Source organism: Panthera uncia, chromosome B1 (genome assembly GCF_023721935.1).
Source record: "Panthera uncia isolate 11264 chromosome B1, Puncia_PCG_1.0, whole genome shotgun sequence".
Classification (NCBI taxonomy): Eukaryota; Metazoa; Chordata; class Mammalia; order Carnivora; family Felidae; genus Panthera; species Panthera uncia.
The window spans coordinates 42,043,097-42,065,122 of NC_064811.1; the positions used below are offsets into that span (position 1 = coordinate 42,043,097).

At 35.4% G+C, this 22,026-nt stretch overlaps 1 protein-coding gene across 1 annotated transcript in view; it reads right to left on the bottom strand.

The window, feature by feature from the left end:
- Window positions 1–3,003: 3,003 nt before the first annotated feature.
- CHIC2 (cysteine rich hydrophobic domain 2) overlaps window positions 3,004–22,026 on the bottom strand; it is a 63,767-nt gene continuing 44,744 nt past the window's right edge. The window contains exons 4-6 of the mRNA XM_049632075.1: window positions 19,125–19,181; window positions 18,899–18,958; window positions 3,004–15,430 (exon numbers count right to left, since the gene is read on the bottom strand). Of these exons, the coding sequence (XP_049488032.1) occupies window positions 15,380–15,430; window positions 18,899–18,958; window positions 19,125–19,181 (168 nt within the window). The 3' untranslated portion in view covers window positions 3,004–15,379. The remainder of the gene's footprint in view (window positions 15,431–18,898; window positions 18,959–19,124; window positions 19,182–22,026) is intronic.

Genomic DNA, 22,026 nt, shown 5'->3' on the forward strand with positions numbered 1-22,026 from the left:
CACTTCCTGGTGGCTTATGGCCGGTGGCATTGCCAGTGGCACATAGGCAGGATGTTATTTAATCCTCACAGCTATTTCGTGAGGGGTGCCTGGGTGGCTCAGCGGGTTGAGCGTCTGACTTCAGCTCAGGTCATGACCTCAGCTCAGGTCATGACCTCACGGTTCGTGAGTTCGAGCCCTGCATTGGGCTCTCTGCTGTCAGCAGATTCCTTGATAAATTCCCAGATAACTACGCAAAATTGTCTGAAGGCTAGCCTTTAAGTTAAAGGGTAAAATCATTTTTCTACACCTCCATTCCCTCTTACCCATTATTTGCTCTTATTTCTAGAATAATGAGTTCTTTAAGGAAGTATGACTTTAACCTGTTTTACAGGTTAAAACATTAACATTGGGACTTGTTTCTTTTGGCTGATTTCAGGGTCAGGATGAGCTTTGTCAGTGGCAGACCGATCAGGCCCGCTCATTTCCTAAAAATCCTTTGACAACTTCAGGTTAGAGTTAAAATTGCAGCAGGCCACACACCCCTTCTTCCTTTTCTGGCCTTCTCTTGATGCCTCCACTTAATTCATTGATTTAACATATAATACTATGTACCAGACAATTCTCCCTGTTTTCTAGTCTTGCAGAACCCATTTTTGTTGTTAGTAGTGTGTGTGTGTGTGTGTGTGTGTGCGCGCACGCGTGTGCTTGTAGTTGGCATACAATGTTGTATCAGTCCCAGGGGTACAGTGTAGTGATTCCACAACTCTGTATGTGATGCTATGTTCACAAGCACAGCTGCCATCAGTCTCCATACAACACTTCTACAATACCATTGACTTCATTTTCTATTCCTATGTTGTTCCTCTCATCCCTGTGACTTCTTCATTTCATAGCTGGAGGCTTGTGCCTCCCACTCCCCTTCACCCCTTTTGCCCATTCCACACCTCTCTCTCCTCTGGCAACTGCTCATTCCCTGTTATTTATCAGAACCCCTCAGTTTTTTTTAACGCAACATAGTTCTGTCTCGGCACACGTCCGTTAAGTTTCAACTGGGGCTTCGAAATCACCTCTACTCTCTCTCCTGCAGACTTCACTGAACTTCCCACACGGTACACAATGTATTGCTGAATTACATGGTATGGTCATTACCACGGCCGATTCCCTTGGCTCTTGTCAGACCACGTTGCATGCTTATTCCTCCAACCTCAACTCTTCAGAAACAGAGATGTTATTTCCTTTAATATCTTGTGCACTTGGCACACGGTATCTGGGAATGGGCCAAGCTTAATACATTGTTTGAGCCTTTCCTTCACCAAACCCATCTGAAATATGACTCGATTAAAGACAATAATTCAAATGTCTTCAGTAGTAACTCATTTCTAGCTCTGTTACCTGGCACTCAAATCTACATTAATCAATTTAGTGCATTTAGCCACAATGAGGGGCAATTGGTTTTCAGACTATTTTCCTAAGATCGACTGTGGATTCGAAGACAACTTATTAATTGAATTTTTTGTCTTAATCAGGAAGAATAATTCAACAGGTCTTTAGAGCACTGTGGTGTCATCTCTTGGAAGTACACTTCAATACATCTTTTTTTTTTTTTTTTTTTATTTTTATTTGTTTAAAAAACTACCTTTTTTTTTTTTTAAAGGAAGTCTTTATCTTCAATTCCAGGCTGCTGTACGTGACTTGTGGACGCTGTAATAATAAATCTCCTTAATAACTAGTAGGAAAATAAATACTAATAACAAAAACAAAATAACCTCACAAGATAAGGATTACTTAAGGAAGTGAACTGAAGAGAACGAAAACCAGCAATTATTCTCTTTTGTGCCTTCTGAGTTTTGAACTGATGTCAAAAAAACTTTCATCTGATGATGAAAGTACTCTTTAAAGGGAAAACTGTACTTGTTGGAAGTAACAAGAGTCCTACGGATCGTATGAGATAATGGAGACGACCTTCTTTTTCAATCTACTTAAATGTAATGAACAATCTTATTAAGAAAAGTATACTAACAGGGTAGCTTTTAACAGATTTGTCATATTGAGCTGGACTCCTTTGCTTCAGGAAAAAAGATGAGGTAATCACCTATCTTTCAACTGTTAAAATTAGAGTCAAAGAAAACACACTTGAAGTGGCATTTAAATGACAATAATAAATTTGTCAAATTTGTTTCTCTCTTTTGCTTTGAAAAAAAGATATTCTTGAAAGGCAATTTTGTAAGTAAATAGATTTGCTGTCATAATAAATCCTATCTTGTTTGACTTATTTTTGCCATTCCCTTGGATTTGTTTTCAAAACTTCAACAATTAGACCTAGCAGTTTCAAAAAATCCAAAGCCTTAAGCCTTTTCGTTGTTGAAGAAAGCAGAATCAGCATTTTGTCAAAATAAACATAAAAATAACACTCAAATTCTGAAATCTAAATGTTACTTCAAGGCAGAACTACTACTATCTCTGGTCAATACTTTGAACTATTTAAAAACAAAGATCATTTTTGTTTTACTCCTTGTTTTAAGCTACTTAAATATTCCCCCAATTGATTTTAGACATCACTCAAAGGTGTGCCTTGAACAAATTCTAGCATGCTATTTAAGTAGATAGGGTTCAACATTGTCAGCTGCTATACTTCATCTTCCTGTTTAATTGAAAACATTCTCCAGTTGGTTTCCAATGATGTAATGAACTTCATTTGTGGTCTTAATACAAATTTATTCCAAGAATGTCATTTCGATGAGTAAATCAGAGTAGTTCAATGGAGGAACCACAGATATAACCAAGAGATGCTTCATGTTTACCCTTCATGTTTGAAAATGTGGCATTCGGGATAAAGAAATTGTGGTTTATATACACAATGGAGTACTATGTGGCAATGAGAATGAAAGAAATATGGCCCTTTGTAGCAGCGTGGATGGAACTGGAGAGTATTATGCTAAGTGAAATAAGCCACACAGAGAAAGACAGATACCATATGTTTTCACTCTTATGTGGATCCTGAGAAAATTAACAGAAACCCATGGGGGAGGGGGGAAAAAAAAGAGGTTAGAGTGGGAGAGAGCCAAAGCATAAGAGACTCTTAAAAACTGAGAACAAACTGAGGGTTGATGGGGGGTGGGAGGGAGGGGAGGGGAGGTGATGGGCATTGAAGAGGGCACCTTTTGGGATGAGCACTGGGTGTTGTATGGAAACCAATTTGACAATAAATTTCATATATTGAAAAAAAAAATGCGGCATTCAGGTAGAACACACCTGAAGCATAGTTTTAGGGGCTCCATACTGCTGCAAGAAGACCATTACCGTAAGAGAGACAACGTTGAGCTCAGCAATCCTACATCAAAAGGCTCTATCTTCGCTGACGCCTGCTTCTTTGAGAAGAGAATCCCAAACTATGTAAGAATCTGAGTGCTCGAAGCATTCAAAGGAAAAGCACATTCATAAAAACTATTAAAAATTCTGTGATTTTTAAAGTTTATAGTTTCCTCAAAAATATACCTACAACTGCTATGTTTTTTTAAGCTGCTAAATTTTCAAGCTGTACAAGAACAAGTCCTTAAATGGGAGATTCCAGTCAAAGGACTTTCAGTCAGTAAAAACAATTTTAGACACTATAACTTTCTGCAATTGAATAATTCACACTTCAAATTCATATGATAGACTACTTTCTTCTTCAGTCACCGCCTAGAGCCACAATGTCATTATTACTGATGCCAATAACTAAACTAGGGTCTTTCCTCTCATCTCTCAGGCACCTGCTTGTCAATTACCCTACACTGGCAGCCTGCTGGCCAGCCAGCCCCTCCAGCATAGAGTTCTTAGTTCCAACATTTCAATTCATTACATTAGTCAGTTGCTATTTCCTCCACAACCCTTTCAAATCTCTTGTAACTTCACAGAACTTCCCAAAGTATAAGATGTTTAAAAGAATGGCAAGCTGAAGTCGAATTTCTAGTCCCTAGTGAACATTAATTGTCGAACATTCCATTTTTATATTGTCACTCCTTATCAAGACAATTGATTTCTATCTACGTGGATGCAGAACTAGAGTGGCAAGTCTGTGGAGAATGGGTTTACTACATAGCTGAGCAATGATGCTCAGACTACACTTCATTATCCCCAAGCATTTGTTACATAGGGAAGAAGAGTACATGAAGTTTACATGCGTAGATCTATAGCAAATGTAAAGCAGGGTTCACTGAAATTAATGTTGCTACACATTATAGTTAACTCACACTTTAAAATAAAAAGAAAAAAAGGGGGGGCGGGAGAGAAAATAAATAAAGAGGGAAATTAATGGTAAGGAAACAGGATATAGTTAAGTTAGCATTACATTATTCACTGTTTGCTTGGAAAATGCAATGAGAACACACACATACAAATCGGTATTTGTAGACCTGCCTTTGTAATTTAAAATGTTAATGAAATGTAAATCTTTTCAATACAAAATTCATGAATGTTCATCTCTGGGCCACATTGTGTCCAACCTTGTTGGAGTCCTTTTTTTAATTTTATTAGTACCAAAAGTCCCTCGTTGTCCATTTCTCTTCCATCTCACCACCATGGAAGAAAATACACCTGACAATCACAACCAGAATGGTGGCACTAACACATAAAATAATTTTAATTTAGAAAACAACACACCCCTTGCATTTTTTGTAACGAAATCAAGTTTTTGGGTTCCAAGCTATTCATCATGAAGAGAATGTGTTTAATTTGATGTGAAGTTGGCTACCCAGCAGTCTCGTCAGGCCGTAGAATGTTTAACTCGGGCCTGGGAGGCTGCCAGCCATTCTGAATGTTTTCACACGGATCAGCAATAAATAACTAAATGTCTAAGTCACAGCTCTCAGGTTGGGCAGGAGCTAGAGCTAAAATTTCCTCACTTTGGACCTAAGAAATTTTGAGAACTTTTTGCTCGAATAATTTGCTTTAGATGATACTCTTTCTGCGACAAAGAATCAATTTTGATAATGCTTTCTGGATTTCAAATGGTAACTTCTTGGATTTTTTTAAAAAAAATCACTAAGTTTGTAAAAAAGACTCTATTTATAGCATTTACTGCAAGACAGACCCCACATTTGTGAACTAGGGATTTTAGTCCTGGTACTATCACTAACCATCTAAGAGTGTAGACAAGTGACAACCTGCCTAGGTCATTATAAAGTTAGAATGGGAAGGGAAAATGTCTTACCATAATTGAGAACACTTTTCAAAATATACATGCTCTCCTTGCCTCTCCTCCCAATTCTAATGGGGGTTGGGTGGGGATATAGTCATGGGTAAAAGAAAAACGAAAATACTCCCCAGTTGATTCTAATGCACACCCCCCATAGGACATCTTTGGGGTTTCTTCCAGATCCGATATTCTACATTAAAAAAAAAAAAAAGTCTGTAAGCTATGGCTAAAAAGCAAGACCCACTCACTAATGACAAAACTGGAAAAGAAGGTAATTTATTTCCTACACATATCCTTTCGTCAGAGCTCTTTTTCCAGCCAAATTGTCGATGATTTTGACAGTATTTACACACACACCATGCATTTATAAATAATCCAACTCATCTTTGCCCTAAGTAGTATGCAGAAGAAATACTAGTCAGTCAAGGCAGAGTGGTTGGTTTTACACCTGTGTTCTTTTACAAAATTACCTTCCAGAAGGTAGTAGTAGCATGTTATAAACAGAAGACTGACTATAAAGAGCTGGCTTATCAGAGTCCATCAATCTTATAATACTTCTGGTAAATTTTACCTATATTTGGAAAATAACTTCACAAGAGTTTTTGGTACATGCTTGATGCACAGAGTAAGACTATAATGATTATGTCTTATGTACATGAACAGAACAGGTTTGCCTGCCTCTTCAGGTCAGGCTGTCCAAGTATGAGAATTCTAAAGTTTAAAATAATGTTGGAGCACTGGGATGGCTCAGTCGGTTGAGCGTCCGACTTTCGCTCAGGTCATGATCTCACGGTCTGTGAGTTTGAGCCCTGCGTCGGGCTCTGTGCTGACAGCTCAGAGCCTGGAGCCTGCTTCGGATTCTATGTCTCCCTCTCTCTCTGCCCCTCCCCTGCTTGCTCTCTCTCTCTCAGAAATAAACATTAAAAAAAATAAAAAATAAAGTAACGTAAAAGTCATTTTCAGTGGAAAGAAAAAAGCTCTCAATATATAAAAATACTTGTGTTTCTCAATGCTTTTCACCTATAATGAAGTCTTAGCCATTTTCCTCATTTTTACAAATTCTCAATTTTAGGATTCCAGCATTGAATGGTAGCATAGAAACCTTTGATAAATACAGTCAGAAACACAAGGCCGAAGATTTAAATTCATCCCCGTACTTTTCAACTTTAGTCTTTAAGCTATAGGTAAGCTTTAAAAAAAAAGCTTTATAAATATCACAGAGGGAAAAACATCCACAAATATGTATATACCAAGGTTTTTGATTGTAAGAAAAATTCTTACCGGATATAGTCTGGAAATTGGGATTTTATCTATGACGCACAGTAGCCAACAAGCATCTTCTGGGGGAAACAACTAATGAAAAGGTACAATAAGTACAAGAATTAAGAATTTCCTTTTCAGATGTCTTTTTAATAAATTTCGTATTTCCCCCTGGTAGAAGAATGCCTTTGCAATTTATGCTTCTTGCCCAGATCATTCAATATTAAAGAACTACTAGTTTAGAGTTTTTACTGATGTAATTACTTGTTTTGACCAGGAACAGTCATTTCTCACCTCCAAATCACACAGGCTTGTCCTTTTAATACTTGAGATACTTCCCTTGTGATCAATTTTAAATTTGCGGAGACTCGTGTAGCAATTTTTCTTCCTAGTTTCTAGATTTCTGACATTTCTAATTGAAAATGTCTAAACTCTCTTCAAGTTATATCAGTGCAGTATTTGTGCTGAACACAAAAACAAAACAAAGCCACACGCATCAATGCCAGACTGTCTGAACGATGTCAACCACTAAAAGGGTGTGTAAGATGTGCCATAAAAGGAAGTCCCTAGCACCTTCAGGTACTGCAACCTAAGCAAGTCAGTCCACTGGCTCAAGACCGAATTGGATCCTCCTTCCACTCAGCTTTATAGCAAAGAGAGTCTTGGAAGTCTGGAACATGATACCAAGTAAGGAGCATATAACTAAAACCTTCAATTTCACAACCCAGTTAAGGTCTTTCTCACCTAGAGCCTTCCCAACAATTATGAATATGCTAATCCTCACAGCCAAAACTGGTTCATCCACAGGGCTTCCTTTAAAGGACAACTTCAGGTCATAAGGTGTAGGAAGTCTAGCCTCAGTCACGCACCAGGAAGGATTCGGAAAGAGAGTTGAACCATCTCTTTGCCACTTCAGAAAAGAGTTTCTCACTGTTTTAATGGCCCCATATGAGTCAGTGAGGTCATCTATGGTATGCAGCCTTGCGCTCCAAAAAGTGGGTGGTCTTTGCAGAGGGGAGGTGCTCACTCACTCTACCTCTGGCCAGAGCCAGTTCCTGCAGCTGGACCGAAGGCAGCCCACAGACTACACTCGGCACAGTTCTTCATTTCTCACTTGAGTGCCCTTCTTTAGTTCCCTTTCAACTGCCCACTTTATATCGGCTTCATTACACCACCGCTCCATTTGTGATGTAAATTGGGAAACTCGGGGAAGTTTTTCTTTTGGCCTTGTCTGCGGAAGAATACGGAGAGGTATTCAAAACGTATTAACACAAATCAATGGCACCAATAAAAGCAAAATCTCCTTAGCAACATAATCTTGATTGCAAAAGGAGAACTGAGAGCATTTAGCAGAACAGTGGCCCACATGGAATACGCATTTGTCTGGAAGAATCCAGCACAAAGCCTAAAAGAGAGATTTTGAAAAAATCCAAAATTAACTCACAGGGAACAGTTACTCTTTTTTTCAAAAGTACACAATTGGCTACATTAAATCTATCGTGTGCTTTTGGCTCAGCAACATTGTATCACACCGCTTTGCAAACTGAAATTACAACACCCTGCATGCTTCACATGAGTTACAGGGTGTTTTTTGTTTGTTTTGTTTTTTGAGGGTTTTTTTTTTCTTCGTTGATTTCTTTAGTAAAGCAAACAAAAAAGTCTCAAGAAATATTCATCTCACACACAATGCAAAGAAAATTGAATGGCTACCTAACAATATCTAAGGCTGTAGGTACAAAAGGTTGAGCTATCTTTTTTAGGCTTTCTGTGCTGCCTTCTAGTAACTGCTGCAAGAGGTAATGGCATTTTTGCTTAGGCCTCCATTTGTGAAAAAGGAAACTGAATACACTTCTGAGAACTCTCATATTTTTCTCATCAGAATGAAAAAAAAAATAAGCTAATGAAAGAGCAGGAATTCAGAAAATAAAGAATCAATTCTTTGAAAACTACAATACTGAGATGATTTGAGGAAACAAATAATCCACAAACACAAAATTTCCCTCTTAGTTTTTAAATGTTTCAAATAGAATTTTTTTTTTTAACGTCAGCAATCCAGGTGACGGACGGAAGCACCTTTCCTGCCTACTGTGACGAGATGCCTTAGTAAGCTGAGTTACAATTTATCTTCGAATGAAGTTTGTGTGCATGTGTGTGCTGGGTCATCAGGTACAATGAAAACGTAAAAAATCTGTATGACAGTCATTTGAAACAATACAACAAACTTTAAACACTGCTAAATATGTATATTTACAGGAGTAGTGATTAGAATTATTTGTGTCCCCCTGAAAGCTTAAAAACCGAGGCTAAACCTAAATAAGATAACTGAGAATCCTATTTTAAAGCTGTATTGGCTTTTGAAATTTAGGAACAACTTAAATAAGATCTTTGGAGAAAAAAGATAATATATAAGTTGTATTTTTTCCTATTCTTTTTTCTAATTACGTGCAAGTTATGAACACATAAATATAAAGGTTTGTTAGGCATGGTTCCTAAACTCATATACATAATGTCAATTATTTAATTCCCTGATATTCGTACAATCCATGTCCACAGAAGTAGTTGTGTGTGTATATTCATTTACATGGTCAATTCAACAGACATCCTTAGTTTGGCCAATTTCTTTTAAAGCGATTTGATCTCTACGTACCAGGCTCTCTTTTTCAACTTCACCTAAATTGCCTTAAAATTTTATCTAATATAGTAGAGTCTGCAAAGACCAAATGCTGTAAATCAGCCCACATTTTAGTTTCAAGCATAGAAACATACACTGAAGTCACTCATTAAAACCAACTCACTTAACAAAAACTCAACTAGCCAAAGCAAGCAAGTAAAGAAAAAGTAAAAAAAAAAGTCCCCTATTTCAAATTAGAAATCCATTTACTAGAAAAACCCTCAATTAAGACTTGATTTTATAAGACCAAACCTACTGCAACCAACATGTGACCAAAAAGCAAATCGCCTCACATATAACCCATCTACATATTTCTTCACAATTATGAAGGTCAACAAATTTTTATCTAACCCCCCAAAAATCTAATTTTAATAAAAACAGATGTTTGACAATGGTGTTAATTTCTCAATGAAAGAAAAATACAAATACCTTTAAAATTCAGCTGTATATTTTACCGGTTATTTTCATTTTTTACAATGTTACTAGACTTACCTGACTGTAACTAGAATTAACTGAAAACACAATACAGACCGTGATCTTGGGTCTGCATAATTGTTCACCCATCATGAGTTTCTGATTATTCTATGTGAAAACTATTCCATGCTCATTAAGGATATATATAGGAACAAATTCCTAAAATCCTTTATTTAGTATTTTTTAAAAAACTGTCACACTTCCATTATAAAAGATAAATAAAAGAATACTTTATTCAAGGTAGCCTCCCATTCTCTTCTCAAAGGACATGATAGCCGAGGAAAACTATCTAGAACAAATTTTAAAAAAAAATTCCATTGTAATACATAAAGAATGTATAAAAAGGAAGCAGTAAAGCTGTGTGCAATTCCCAGCCATTGCATAATTTTGCCCCTTGTAACCAAAGTGTAGGATAACAATGCAGTTACTTCTCTTGGCCAGTAGATTTCAGCATACTGCTTTCCAGTCATTTCTACCTTGCTTCCACTGCCAGCTTCATAACGCTTAACTCTTCTGCCAGGACAAGATGTCAGTCATTAGCTCCGACAAATGTAAAGAGAAATACGAACTTTCAAAGGGCTTTGATAACTTCAGTTAATACAAACTCCTGTTCATGAAGACCTCAGAGCAATGCAATGAGATTATTGCAATTAACCTAATTAAATAAGCTGCTACTAGAAGATAAAGAAGGAGGTGGTCTTTTTATTAGTGCCAAAGGTTTCTTGAGAGAACAGAATGCTCTTTCCTTCTAGAACATTTTAAATCTGTATAGTATTTGTGTCAAGAAAGAACTGGAACCAGCTATACTAAATTACAAACCGGCAGGCAAGATAATAGGAGGAAATCTGCAGTTTGAGAATGTATTATGGTCCAGAAGAGTAGCCAAAACACTGATCCATTACTTGTCTTCTCTTAAAGGCTGGTTGACTTTCTTTACAAATAAAATGTTGGCTTATCTGCCCAAATTAAGAATGCCTGGTATAGTTAGTTCACTGAAATATTTCTGACAAAGAGCTAGGAAAGCAATATACTATCTTTCATACAGAGAAAAAAGCACTCAACTCTCAAATTCCGAGCACCATGTTTTATGAAGTAGAGGAAATGTCACTAAAGGGGGGGCATGGTTTTGCTCAAGTATCTGAGATGTACCTATTATCTTAAAGGGTCTTATTAGAAAGAAACCTTTCTCAAGTATTATATTTAATGTCTATGTGATTTTTAAACATGCAGATCATTACTATATATATATATAAGGAGTACTCACTCTAACTCTTTAATTTTAAATGCAAAATTGGACAGTAACTCAAATTTCTGCTGACTTTGTAACTCAATCAAAAAGCTACTCATTTGTCACTATTGAACATCTAGCTACTTACTTTTATATAGGATTTAGTAAATAAAAGCAAAATAAATGACTTAAAAATATGAGGTAGTCATAGTATCTTCCTTTTGTGGAAATGAAAATAAATGCAAAGAAGCCAAGTAATTTGATGATTTTGCAGAACATCAGAAATAAATTCAAAATCAGGATTAGCACTCTGAATTTCTGCTTTCAGTACTATTAAGGCTACAATCAGCCTCTGCTGTTTCAATTTACCATGGTGGGAGGAAGGGCAGTATTGCTCCCCGATTACAGAAACAAGTGCACAGAATTATGACTCACAATACAAACAATATTTAAGCTTCTCTTTTGTTACTACCAAAAAATCTCTGTAAAAGTACAGAACAAGATAATAAGCCTTAAAGACTAATCACCTTGAAAGTTCAACTTAAATAAAAGGTATGTTCCTTAACATAACATAAAGTTGGCTATTATATCTAAAAGTATATTTAAGCACAACTATTATGGGATGATTAACAGTCTGGTTTAGGACTGGCCTTAGGGCGCCTGGGTAGCTCAGTCGGCTAAGCATCCGACTTGGGCTCAGGTCATGATCTCATCATTCGTGAGTTTGAGCCCCGCACTGGGCTCTGTGCTAACAGCTCAGAGCCTGGAGCCTGTTTCGGATTCTAGATCTCCCTCTCTCTGCCCCTCCCCCACACCCACTCTGTCTCTCAAAAGTAAACATTAAAAATTATATATATATATATATATATATATATATATATATATATATATAAAAGGATTGGCCTTGAGCCTCTTCTTTCCAATACTCTATGAATAAATCAGCTTTCTTCAGAAATGGTGGTTTGAGAAGCCCCACTTGCAACCATCCTTGCAGAGTCTGGACTGATAGAGTCTGATGAAAAGGAAAATACCAATTGTACCACTGCAACAATGGGAAACTTAAGTCAGGAAATTTTTTAAATTCAAGTACCATCTTAGCAGAATTGAGAGAGTCAGCCATTAATCACTTAATGTGACTAGCTCAATTTAATTGGCCTTCTAAACACCTAGCCAAGAACGCAAAAGAATTACCATTTGTACTGGGGAAGGAAGACAGAGGCATGGTGAACTCTGTCCATGGCCATCTGGACATCAAGAGGGCAGCAGAAGGACCCACGGTACTTCAGTAGGATAGGACAGGAGAGAAGGAAACAGGGTCCAGGACTAGATGCTGGAATTCAGTCAAAGACAGTTTTTTAAACAGGTTGTACTTCTGATTTAGTACTACTGACCAACAGCCGAGCCAAAGCAAATATTTACAGTGAAAATCAGGCATGCAGCTCAAGGTTGTAACTGTAAAGCAGAATACCATAAAAGTGGAAACAGTCTATGTACATAATGTTATGTAAGACTACTGTAGTTTGAACACATGCAACTGTGAATCCAGCTGTACCTGTCACTATTAATATCATTCTTTTATAACCAAAGATGGATATGGAATGTTGTCAAAGTTTTACACACAGTTTGCCTGTGTCTACTAGTATAAAGAAGCAATCAGAAGTCGTCTGCAAATAACATTGAGAACACAACCATGGAGAAATTTGTAGTTCTTCCCGCTCCAAAACTGTTCAATTATAAAAGTACTTTTTCTAGTAAGAAAAGGGAATCATTGCTTACTATTAAAGGTTTGAACACTTCTTGATTTTTGGCCAAAATTGTATGTTTGAATTTCAAATGAATGGAACCTAGTCATTGAAGAGTCTTAATAAAGCATCTGATGACCATTTGCTATAGGTAAGGTGACCCTCTTGTGAGCGGGGCCAGTATCTGCCTTAGAAGCTAACTGTGTCACTTGAGTTTTACTATAGTCATTAGGTTTTAGAGTATACGTTTTAACCCAGTTATATTGTAGTCATGTATTAAAATATAATAAGCTTTGCAAAGTAAATGTTTCTACACAAGAATGATGGACTACCTGTAAAATGCCAATTATACATAAACAAGGATCACAGTTATTCACTTAGCCTATGTAAAATCTACACATTAGATTTTCTGCCAATAATACCTTTTCTTGGCCAACTTAAAAAGTACCTATAGTTTATGTCTCAGGAACTTTAAGTCAGAAAATAGGAACTGAAGAACAATTACCATTTTAAATATTTCCTTTGGGCTAATGTTCACACAACATATGCATCTCTGACATTACAACTTCTAGTAACATGGGCCCTTAGATTCATGAATCAAGAAAAGATAAGCCAGAGGGCTCCGCGGGAGCTAAAAACGAAAAGCCGAACGGGGAAATGGAACTGCTCAGGGTATAACTGGCTAATGGTGATGCCACATATTAGTCATTCATCGTTCTTTTCTACACACACATTAAATGAGAGTGCATATTTCTAGGGAAACTTAAAGCAACTGACATACTTCTCAAAATCAGAAAAGCTTGAAAAAATCCTATTCCTAAATATTGTCAACTATGAATATTATCTTACTGTTAAAATATTCTTATGGGAATAATTTTAAAATTATAATTTCCAGAAGACTAATAACAGGAGAAAAAAAATTATGTCTAAATAGGTATAGTTCTTCCTATAAAGCTGATCAATATGGTACTCTACAAATTTACAAAATTTTTGAGATGGAATACCTAAAATATGTAGACGTGTTGCAGTGTCTATGTATGTATTTTTCTGTTCTTTCTGAATCCTGAGGCAGAGTCAGCCTTCTCCACTTAATACTTTTCACACTGAAACCATACAGGAATACTAGTTTTTGAGTAGCATTCCCTTTTAGTTCCACTACTTTAATGTGGTAGGACATGCCCTGGACATAAAGTCAATAAATAAAGCGAGAAGTGTTTGAATCTTTGTACTCTGAACTCTTCGTAGGAAAAGTGTTTTGGGGGGCAATGGAAACAAATAATTCTCAGACAAAAAACAAAAACAACACCCTAGTTTTTAAGATAGTTCCTAATGTCCAATATAGGATATAGGATATAAGATTCTAGACTCCAACTATTCAAATTTATATACAATTACAGTACTTTGGAGAAGTACAGAGAAATACTTTTAAAAAATACAGGTATATAAATTAAAGAAACTGGTATTTAAAAGATTTAATACAAGGAGAAAAGATACTGTATAGTGGTACCAATTCTTAATACAAATTAGTAAGCATAGTTTATATAATTTCAAAAGTTATTCACATTATTGCTAGATACCACAGTTGAATGGAACAAGTTCTTGACACACATTAAAACTTGTATAATTTCAGGTTTATAAAAACAAAAATTTACACATAGGCCATTCAGAAATTTAGAAAGTTTTAAAATGCATGGAGATATGTACAACCAAAAGGGGGGGGATATGTATATTTGTATATATTTAGAAGAAATACGTTAATCTGATTCAAACTTACATGTCGCATTCTCAGTCAAAAAAGTATACATAACTGGACTGAAAGCAAACTAGTGAATAAAAACAGTACTAAATATGTCCTCCGTTTCTTAGCAATAGTAATCTGTTCTAAGTATCAATGGGGTATTTAAACACCAGCTTACTTTTAATTCTAGAACTTTTGCTTTCTTTCAAAAACTTTTCAGAAACATATATCCATTCTACAATTATGTTAGATTGGGAGAAGTATTTTCCTTAGAAATTTTAAAAGGAGTATTTCCATACTTTTCTATAGAAGATTTGACAAACAATAAAAAATAACGCAAGTAAGGCCATTATCATCATCTTGATCAAAAATATACACAGATTGTAATGCTACTATATTTTGTGATCCTGAGCTCTAGTAACCATTAGGTGCATGCATACCATTCATTATTTGTCTATTCTATTAAAAATAATTTAATACTGCCTTACTACCTCTGAAGACAGAAACACTTTCAAAATTTGTTGATAGGTCTTCATAACGTAACAGATATTTCTGCTGTAAACAGAGCATTAGGAATTGTATGGAAAAGGATTTGTTAGATTCCAAAAAGCTATTAAAGAAAACTTACTATTTTAAAATAATAACTATTTTAAATTTTAAAAGGAAGAAAAATAATACAAAGAGTGTGCTTGGAATAGATAAGTAGAGGCTTACAAAAGTGTTCTTCTATATTATGGAATTAATAAATAGAGGACTGTGTGTGTACCTTGGTGATAAAATAAAAAAGGCTGGCCACTTTTTATGCTAAGTTCAAATGTATTTTTTCGATAATACAAAAAAGTAATCCTTGAAAATCAGAATACATAACAGAAAAGAGCACAATAACTTAAGTATTAAACATCTGTATGAAATAACTGTTGCAAAGTTTGACAAAAATGCACACTTAGAACATGCGGTTATTTAAAAAAACAAAAACAGAAAAAAAAAAAAAAAAAAAAACACCACACGATTCTGTAGAACCAATGTTATGTCACCACCAGGAGAGCACCAAGCAAGGCACCATTGGAAAGACAACATACTTGGAAAGTCTCTATAAATAAAGTGAATGCTAATCTGGTCGAAAAATCGGTGTCTTTGGTAAAAATTCTATGAGGATGACCTGTAGAGGGAGAGAAAAAAGTTTTAAAAAGATTTAAGTACATTTTTATCTTAAAAACTTTCAACTCTAGTCCGTCGCTCACAGCAATTTTGCTGCCTCTGAAGGAGAATGCGTGCATGCGTGACAAGAAAAGGGAGCCAGAGCTGGCAGTCATGGGATGAGAACTGGACTACATACCAAGTGTTTCATACTCTACCCATCTATTTAATCCCAACAACTTTTCTACGAGGCAAGTATTAGCATCCTCATTTTACAGATGAGGACAGCGATGATCCAAGAAGTATAACATCATGGACTGTGGAGTCAATACTTGAACAAAGGGCTATCTTAACTCCTAAGCCTTGCCCTTTCTACTGCACCATGTGGTTGCACCCAACCCAATATTTATTTCTTCAGGCTTCCTCTTTTGTACCTAACCCAGTTCCATGGGTCTTTAGGTTCTAGATTTGCTCTCACTTTACTGTACCAGGATATGTGGATCTCTTGATAAAGGATCTCTTAATTTTTTAGAAGCCCTTTTCTTCCTAGGTTAGCAAAATTAAAGGTTAAATTTGTTCCAAAAGACCTTTTACTAGGAAAACCAATAAAAACAAGAACACAGTAACACAGAAAAACACAAGTTGACTAGAGCTAATTTTTATTCCAATCTTGAGCTGCTTTAAATTACAATCAATTCTTTCCCTTGTTCCAACTCTGTATGAAATAGATGCTAAACAAAACATTACTTGAACAGCTTCCAAGTTTGGTCAACCCCTCATTTTTTCTTTCACAAACTTGTCCTGATGTAACCTCCAGGTTTGGACACTCTTGTACATTTAGCCAAATAGGCCAGAAACATTCATTTTCACTATTCACTTCTCTTGACTTTTGATCTGCCTCAATAAAGAAGGCTCTTCCACATACAGCTCAAAAATATTCCTCCGCTACTTTGGTTATCTCATACTAATAAGCCTTAGGTGCCACTCTCTGACCTGTTATTTGCTGACAAAATGTCCACTAGCTTCCTGTCTAGCTTTCTTATTTGGGCTAGATTCCCCTGTTTCTCAGTTTCCTCATATTAAATAAAGGGACTGGACTAGATGACAAAATTCTGTGCAGCTCTAACATCTGATGATTAAACTACCTGATTTGAGGTTTAACAACTTATGAGTCAACATTCAATAAATACTTCTATATTTCAAACATGTCCTCATCAAGCAGTATTTATAATTTCAGGTCTTAGGTGTGGGCATTACATTACATACTACAACTACGTAATACAAAATAAAAGCTATCTTTGACTACATGTCAACTATTATTGGTTTTCAAAAAATATATCCTAGAAACTGTTTTCCTTCAGAGTCACACACAGAAACTGGCCACTTGTCTTATTTCTTCTATTGCATCTGGATAAAAGTTGGTATCAAGTTTATTTTTTTCCAGATTGTCCCCAATATTCAAAATATAACCGAGGAGAATTCTTTTCTTTTAACTAACAAATGAAATTTCTGTAAGTTAAAGAAAACTTAAGGTCAAAGAGAAAGCTGTGGTAAAAAGGCCCAATTCATTAGAAAAACAAAGCACTCTCTTCTTATTAATTATTGTGCTATCTTAACTTTTTAAAATTATTTCTTAGGGAGTTTTTGAAATTATGTTATTCCACCATGCGACTATCACAAATGACACGTACTCTGAGAAAATTTAGAAAAAAATACATTTTGTAGCAATTTTTCTGTATTTTTCCTTTTTTAAAAACAAAATTTGTATTTTTAAGTAATCTCTATACCCAATATGGGGCCTGAACCCACAACCCCGAGATCAAGAGTCCTATATGATCTACTGACTGAGCCAGCCAGGCATCCCTGTTTTTTTTTTCCTTTTTACTACTCTTCTGGGTCTCTTCTATGATGGTGTAAGAATAATATGGCTTTAGAGGAAAAGTGTTTATCTAAAAATTCGTAATAAATTAAACTATTTTACAAACAAAGCACATAGTTCAGAATGTTTTGGAAGGTTAGTAAATTATTTTTAGTTAATAAAATATGTCATAAAAATAAGCATGAATATAATGAGTACATTTTATGAATGGATGACTTTCTTATAGCTCTATCTGGAAATAACAGCATTGGGAATAACTTTTATGTTTTACTTTTGAAAGTCAATTTAGAAATTCACTACTATTTGGGTTTATAAATATAGCAAGTATTTTTTCACAAAAGCCTTTAAATCTACATATTCATCCCTCCTCACAAAATACATAAACTCTCTTACCGTCATGAGAGCATAAGACCAACATTTTCACAGGTCAATCTCAAAACGAGTTATTGGAATGTACTTTTTTTAATAAAAAAGTATCAAGTGACTTTCACATCATCATAAATTAACATGTCTGATATACTAAATAATGATAAAATCTACATTTTTGACTCACTGAAAAGACATTTTTAAGATGTCTTTTCTGTTCAAGGTTAGAAATGGGATTTGACTGTATGATAATGAAAGAAAGGGAAAACGCTACAGAGAAAAATGATTTTATGATAATTTGCAACTATTTAAGCACTGTTTTAATCAATCTCTTATCCATACACACACTCTCTCACACATGCACACACAAATCTATACTATCTATGATGGCTATACTGTTTCAAAGAATAGACAAAATTTGTCAGAAATGTGCCTGGTACTTCACAAAGACTAGGACTTTAATTTTCAACAGTTAACCCTTCACAAATCTTTTTCTTTCAATATAATAACCTTTCCATATTTAAAATAAAACACTCAAGCTCAAGGGAGAGTAAATAAAAATTCATGATTTTCTACAGTATTTTCAACTTTGTACAAGGAAAATCGCTCAAGTAAAATCAAGGAGTCAGTAAGTTAAATCCCATACTGAATAAATTTTCAAATTCATTGTATACATGCACCACTTAGATGTCTCTTAAAGAATACAGGATGAGCAACATCTCACCTCCTGCTTTCCCTCTACGATAATTTTTACAAAACAATATTCTAATAACATTTTTAAAGATTCTTTAAAGGCCACTGAGGTATGGGCAGTTAAAATCTATAAAGGCTAAAGGTTTCTTAAGCTCCAACGGCTTGGTTGAAAGGTTTTCTTCCATACTTGGAAACTTGATTAGCATTATATAAAAAAGCCATATCTGACTTGCTGCGTAACCAAAGTTGTGGTTATTCTTTATACAGCATCTAAAATTTCACACTCCATCAACACATGTTCAGGCTATTTTATCTTGGCAATTAATTTATTATTTTTCAGAACACAGTGAAGCCTTGTTCTCAAGTCATTCATAACTTTATAAATCAGTCCTGCACATGAAACCACGCATCTGTGAACCGTAGAAAATCCTTGCACTCAGGAGATTAAGCTCCTGACACCTTTGCTGATTAATAATCATGGAAAGAATAAGATCAGAAGCAAAATAAATGATCATTTAATAGAGAAACTCACAAAACAGCCCTTTAACTTACATATTCCATCATGTTATTCGTTTCACATTTCCTTTTGCTCAGTCTCCAGTGCAAGCACAGCTAGACAAGTGGGAGAGTAAAAGAAGAAAAATGAGCTCTGTTTTATTGCAGCGCACAGACTAACCCATTTGTCCACCTTTCATATTTTTAGTTCAACAAAAGCATCTGTTTCCATACTGTGCAATTCAGACCCCAACAGTACGAAGCTGCTCCCCGCGGTACTCACCTTGTGGTATAACCTATTGTTTTCCCATTCTAATAACTTCTCAATCGATCTTCTTGTCTGGAAGACAAATGAGAAAAAAGTTTACTCTTGACTGGTTTTAGAAAAACTTTGTTTTGCAGCTGTTTTTTGTGTGAAAAGGAGAGAGGTAAGAAGACAGTGACTGAGTACATGGTAGTCTAGAACACTTTCAGCATTTTCGTCCTGCATAGTGACCTGACCAGAAGTAGTACTCTATTTTAATAAAGATATGGCTTTATTCTCTAGCACTGTATCTTTTTTTAACCGTTTCAAAATTACTAGCTTCTGGTTTAAAACTGTCAACGTCTAAAAGGCTAATGTAATCTACCAAGTGATATACATTTCAATCCCCGTTTCTTTCAAAAATATTTTTGCGGTATTTAGTGATAAAAGTTCCTTCGTATCGATTTTAAAACAAGTTAGCTAGATATTAGTTAACAAAATACAAAAGACTTTAGGGTAAAATCAAAAAGAAAATAATTAAAAATTAATAAAAAAATCAATCAGCTATCAAAACAAACTTTTACATCACACTTAAAAATAATATCCAAAGTTAAAAGCTAGTTTATTAATTATTCCACAAAGACTTTCAAGCAGAGGCAAAACTGTACATAAACCAACAAAAGTGATTATTAAAATCAAAATTTTAAATCAATACTGCTAGTTGCTCAAGGAATCAACTGAAAAATTTATGTTTAAGTTCACTTGATTTTTGCAATATACACCATGCAGCATGAAACGTGTCTTGCCTGGACGTGTGAATAAAGGAGAGGATAATTCATGATGCCAGGTGTTAGGATGAGACTGACACAGCTGCAGGTGCAAAAGGGACGGTGCTGCCACCAGAAGCAACTGCAACTTGGTGCAGCTGCAGCTTCCTTGCAAGGGAAGGAAAAAAAGCATCCAGCGCTATTAATGTGCACAACTAAATGACTACTAAGAATCAAATATGAAAATCTGCATGTCAAGCAAGGATGAGCAAGGTGAAAAATTGTTAGGATCAAGCTGGTTTTCAATAGTTTGTCACAGAATAAATGGTTAATATTTAAAGTATATACAGTAACCTAAGTTACCACATTACCTTTTAGCATGTTGTACATACTAACGTTACACTACTCATATAGGTGCCAATTATAATTCATAGCTACCAATGAGTTACCCACTATTACTATTTTCTCCAAGCTTATGTCCTAAGAATCAGAAAATCACCTAACTCTGAGCAATAATACGCCAATGACTAATTTATTACATTACTTTTTTTTTTAACAGTTGTGTGGGGTTTTTTTTTTTTTTTTTTTTTTTGGCAAGAATTTTAAAGGAAAAAAAGTGCCCTTGTTAACAATGATCAGCAGACCTCACTTGTTTCTTTGTAAAGATAGCCTTTTAGAGGCAGCTCTCCTTTTAAATGAAAATAGGGCAGCAGTTATGGTCACACTTTTTGTTAATTTAGTTGCCAGTCAGCCCCAAATCAAAAGAAAATAAGGCTGCAGAGTGTAATTAACATTCAGTTCAGTCGTTTTGTCCCTTGTCTAGCCCCCAAGCTTTGTTAAAATTGCCATCTGAATGCTGAAGGCTGTAGGGAAATCGATTTGATTCTAATCGCACCATGAAAAGAACATGATCTAACTGCTTTCAGCCCTCCGTAAATCTGTACTAGGTCTTTAGCACAATGCAACTTCCAATTTAAAAAGCACTGAATGTCTCGTCAATGACTTTGTGAAGAAAAAAGAACAAGGAGCAGACATAAAAATTCCAATAGTTGTTTAAGCATTAAAGTTCATTTGCATCACAGCGAACCTGAAAAGGGCTGACCTCTCAAACCGCCTCTCAGGTCTATGAAGTTGTAGCCTTGACAAGCTCACATTGACAGAGCTCATTGACTCTGAAAGGCTACTCTATCAATGGTGAAAAATGGCAATAGGTTCTACTCTGAGCAGGCATCTGCCTGCCCACCCGCTGCTAAACCAATGGCAAAACCGATTCAAGACCTGAATCTACCTTGTAATCTTCCTTTCTAGGACTTTTTAATAATAGATTAAGATTACTATACAATTTGAGGTTTTACTTTTACTGATGTTTAAAACAGGGGGAGGAGAATGAAATAACTAGGGAGGAGAGAACAAGCTTCCCGAGTCCGTTGTTTTCTATCAATGTATAAAAAGTAAAAGCTTAACATTACATTCAGTAAATATTCATTGCGCAAAAAAAAGTGTAGATACCATCAACATGATTTCATCACAAATTTAAACCTATGCTATACTATAGCGAGAATGGATCTCATTAGGAATGGATCTCATGGTGTATATGATGCACACAAAATTAATTTAGAAACTTGAAAGCAGTTACTTTAAATAACTGACATCAACTAGCAGTTTTTGGATAAAAGGTAAATTACAAAGTATGAGCCTGAAATTCCAAAATATTTATGTAGGAATTCTGAATTGACTCTTTGCCTCTAATTAGGAGTTTAATGATAGGGTTTGGTATAATAATTGTATCTTACGACATTTAAGAATTCTAAAGCAAACAAACCCTGGTATGCCGTATTCTGAATAAGCATCTAAATATAAAATATTTCTACGTACTTGACAATCTGGAGAAAAAACTGTGAATTAGCAACATCTAATCTTGCGATAAGACTTCTTTCCTGCTTGACAGGTGAAAAAAAGCACTTGCACGTGCAGCTTAATTAATCACTGCACTTGACATCTCAATGATTTACAGTGAGGAGCAGGTGAGAACATACAAAACCAGAAAGGAACCCTTGATCTAAGTGGAACATTTCTAGGACACTAAGGTGACAAGTATATAGATTCTTAGCAGTCATTTAAAAAAGGAGAAAGAAAGAAAGAAAGAAAGAAAGAAAGAAAGAAAGAAAGAAAGA